The sequence below is a fragment of the Dendronephthya gigantea genome, unplaced genomic scaffold, assembly GCF_004324835.1.
Source record: "Dendronephthya gigantea isolate DGI-Jeju-01 unplaced genomic scaffold, DenGig_1.0 000118F, whole genome shotgun sequence".
NCBI classification, from domain to species: Eukaryota; Metazoa; Cnidaria; class Anthozoa; order Malacalcyonacea; family Nephtheidae; genus Dendronephthya; species Dendronephthya gigantea.
The window spans coordinates 291,757-294,720 of NW_021163128.1; the positions used below are offsets into that span (position 1 = coordinate 291,757).

Consider the following 2,964-nt stretch of genomic DNA (forward strand, 5'->3'; position numbering starts at 1 on the left):
ACACAGGAGAAGAGACAACTTTCTAACATTAATTCTCCGAACGTCTTAGACTTTGTTAAGGTTAGTTTAATGGATGGATTGACTTTATCGGAATATCAACTGGCTAAAAAGCCAGATGTATGCAGGTGCACCGTGTAAATAGTAATGAATGTTGTGTTAAATGTTCGTTTGCAATCAATGCAGCAAATTTAGTGCTTCAGAAAAACGTCGTTTCGCTCTCACAATTGTGGAATAAGTGTTTACCAAACGTTCCTTATAAATCTGATAAGGCTCAGCGAAGAATTCGGCAAATGCCTGTATGCCTACTGAATGTATGTAAGACAATCTATGTTGTTGAGAAAATTAAAAGAAGTGACGAAGAATACATATCAATAAAGAACGATATACAATCGAATGCAGTTGCAAAAGAAAGATCTTACGTTACGTTTGAGGAGTATAATGCATTACTTTCTGTAACACAGAGTGAAACGGATAGGAAAATATTAAAACACACGTTGTGCAGTACTCAAAATCTATCCTGACGTCAAGCAAATAAAATGTATGGTATAAGCGACCTTAAGATTAGACGACGGTTAGTGGAGATGACGGTAACCGGAAATGAATTGAACTATTGAGCATGCGCAGTAAATGTTTTGAAAGAAATTGCTCCGTCCACATCACGACGACGACGCCATTTTTGCTGTTTTGCCGTTCACTAGAAAACGCCTCTTACTTTTCATGGATCCAAAGCCGTAAGTTTATTAATTTTTGTCTTTCTCGATTTGATGGAGAAATATGATTTTCCTGTGTGAGTTTTTCGTCGAATCAATGTGTAAATTTCGATTTTTCCTTGTATCTTTTAAGGAGGCAAATGGTTTGGTCGCGAGACCATGACGAGCTGTTGTGCAGGGAAATCCTGGTCGTAGATCCCTTTACAGGCACAAGGCGAAGGACAGTACAGAGGGGCACTAAATGGAATGAGATTGCACAAAATCTCAACAGCGTTCAGCACGTATCGTTCCGAGTCAACCAAAGGTCTGTGAGAGAAAGATACAACTTACTTGCAAGAGAATTTCGAAAGAAAACGAAGGACGAAGAATCGGCCAGTGGCATCGAAATTGATGACGTTAGTGAAATCGATAAGGCCCTTGAGGATATCGTAGAAGTTGAAGATGCAGCAGATCAAAATCAGCAGGATGTTACTGAGCAAAAATTGCAAAAAGAAAATAAAGATCGAGAAGATGCTGAATCGATTCGATTAATGGCCATGGAGACGTTGGGTGAAACTCAAAAACGAAAACTCGTTGATAATAAAGCCAATAAACCAGTAAAAAGGCGATCAAACAGCAGTGATGCAGTTAATTATTTGAGGGAAAAATCTGCTGTAATGAATGAGTGGAAAAAAGAAGAGTTAGATTTGCAGAAACGGAGGCTGGAAGCTGATAGCAAGAAACATGATGAACTCATGCAAATGATGATGAATCAACAACAAATCCAACAACAACAACAAAAGATACAAAATGATCTTATTCTGACTTTGTTAACACAGCTGAGCCATAGAAAGTAAGCTATGACAAACTATTATATATAAAAGTGTTCATATTCCATTTTAGCTTGGACTATATTGAAATATAGTTTCTAAAAACTGTTAGTTTTTACATAGTATTTAAAAAAAAACAGTGAACATTGTTTTGTTATCTATGAAGTCTGAGATAACTAAACGTTTAAGGTTATATGGTTTTAATATTGTACTGTACTTTACAGAGTGTGCAATAAATGTTTTATCTACAATGTCTTTAGTCAATAGTTCCCAAAATACTCTTGTAGAGTGGGAGGGCTTAGACCAAAATACTCTGAGGTTTGATTTCCATAGAGGCAAGTTAATGCATTGCGTAGTATTGCACAAACAATATACATTTTCCCAACACAGCTCAGGCCAATTTTTAAATTCTTTTTAAAATCCATGAATTTAAAATAGTTCACGATGTCTCCAAAAAGCCATTCAACTGCTATGCGAACTTTGCTCATAGATTTGTTGAATTCTTTCATCGGCTGAGTTAAAACAGCATTTCTGAATGGAGCCTGCAGGTGTACCCTTAATGGGTAAGCTGGGTCTCCATATAGACATAGAGGTTGGCCTTCTTCAGTAAAGCAAAATGTTTGAAGTTGGTTTAGTAGACCAGATTGTGCAAGCATAAAAGAGTCGTGCCTTCTTCCCTCTGAACAAATTAGAAATAATGCACCATCATGTATATACATAGTTAACCCAAGAATAAACCATGCTAAATTGATCTTTAAAAATAAACAAAAAAACTGCTCAAAACCTACTCACCCATAGGTCCATACAAATGACCAATCATTCCATTTGGCAGAGCAACAGATTGAAATTTAATAGCATGGACACGTTTGTGACCATTGTAGACAGCTCTTTGCAGTTTCCCTGGCCGACAAATTGCTCGGACAGTTCCATCAATAAACCCAACACAGTTATTGAGTGCAGCTCCTTTTAAAAAAATAGAACTAGCATAATCTTTTAGATTATCAGGGCTGAAAAGCATTTCATTCCAGTGAGAAACTCGGTGGCCGTGGTGATCATAAATGTAGTCTACAACTACATTTGTGATCATGCTCAGTTCAGGAACTGCCCTGCCAAACAGTGGTATCATGTCCGAGTATCTGCAAGGATAGGCAAAGCGTCTCAGAACAGCACATAATCCTTCAAGACCATCTGCCTTCGTTCCTTGAGGACATTTAAAATATTCAGGTATACCAAGAGCTTCAGCAAGCTCAGGTATATCATTTTTTCTGAATCGCAGCTCAGCTTCGCATTCAGTGTTTTCCAACTTTTCCAGACAAAATCTGCCGTATTCTTGGTAAGGAAACGCTGGATTTTTGGAAAAATTACTATCATACAACAACACAAACTCTTCGTCGTCGATAATGTTATCAAAATAGCTTTCAACTAAAAATTTTCTGGTCTTTTTG

At 37.2% G+C, this 2,964-nt stretch overlaps 2 protein-coding genes across 2 annotated transcripts; one reads left to right on the forward strand and one right to left on the reverse strand.

Annotated features, from left to right (window-relative positions):
* Window positions 1-558: 558 nt before the first annotated feature.
* LOC114535449 lies at window positions 559-1,546 on the forward strand. Its single transcript, XM_028556757.1, has 2 exons — window positions 559-731; window positions 844-1,546. Exons 1-2 carry the CDS (start codon window positions 718-720, stop codon window positions 1,544-1,546), a joined length of 717 nt encoding a protein of 238 aa, XP_028412558.1. The 5' UTR covers window positions 559-717.
* Window positions 1,547-1,711: 165 nt separating this feature from the next.
* LOC114535433 lies at window positions 1,712-2,658 on the reverse strand. Its single transcript, XM_028556741.1, has 2 exons — window positions 2,312-2,658; window positions 1,712-2,198 (listed from the first exon to the last, which is right to left on the reverse strand). Exons 1-2 carry the CDS (start codon window positions 2,643-2,645, stop codon window positions 1,780-1,782), a joined length of 753 nt encoding a protein of 250 aa, XP_028412542.1. The 5' UTR covers window positions 2,646-2,658; the 3' UTR covers window positions 1,712-1,779.
* Between the last annotated feature and the right edge of the window lie 306 nt (window positions 2,659-2,964).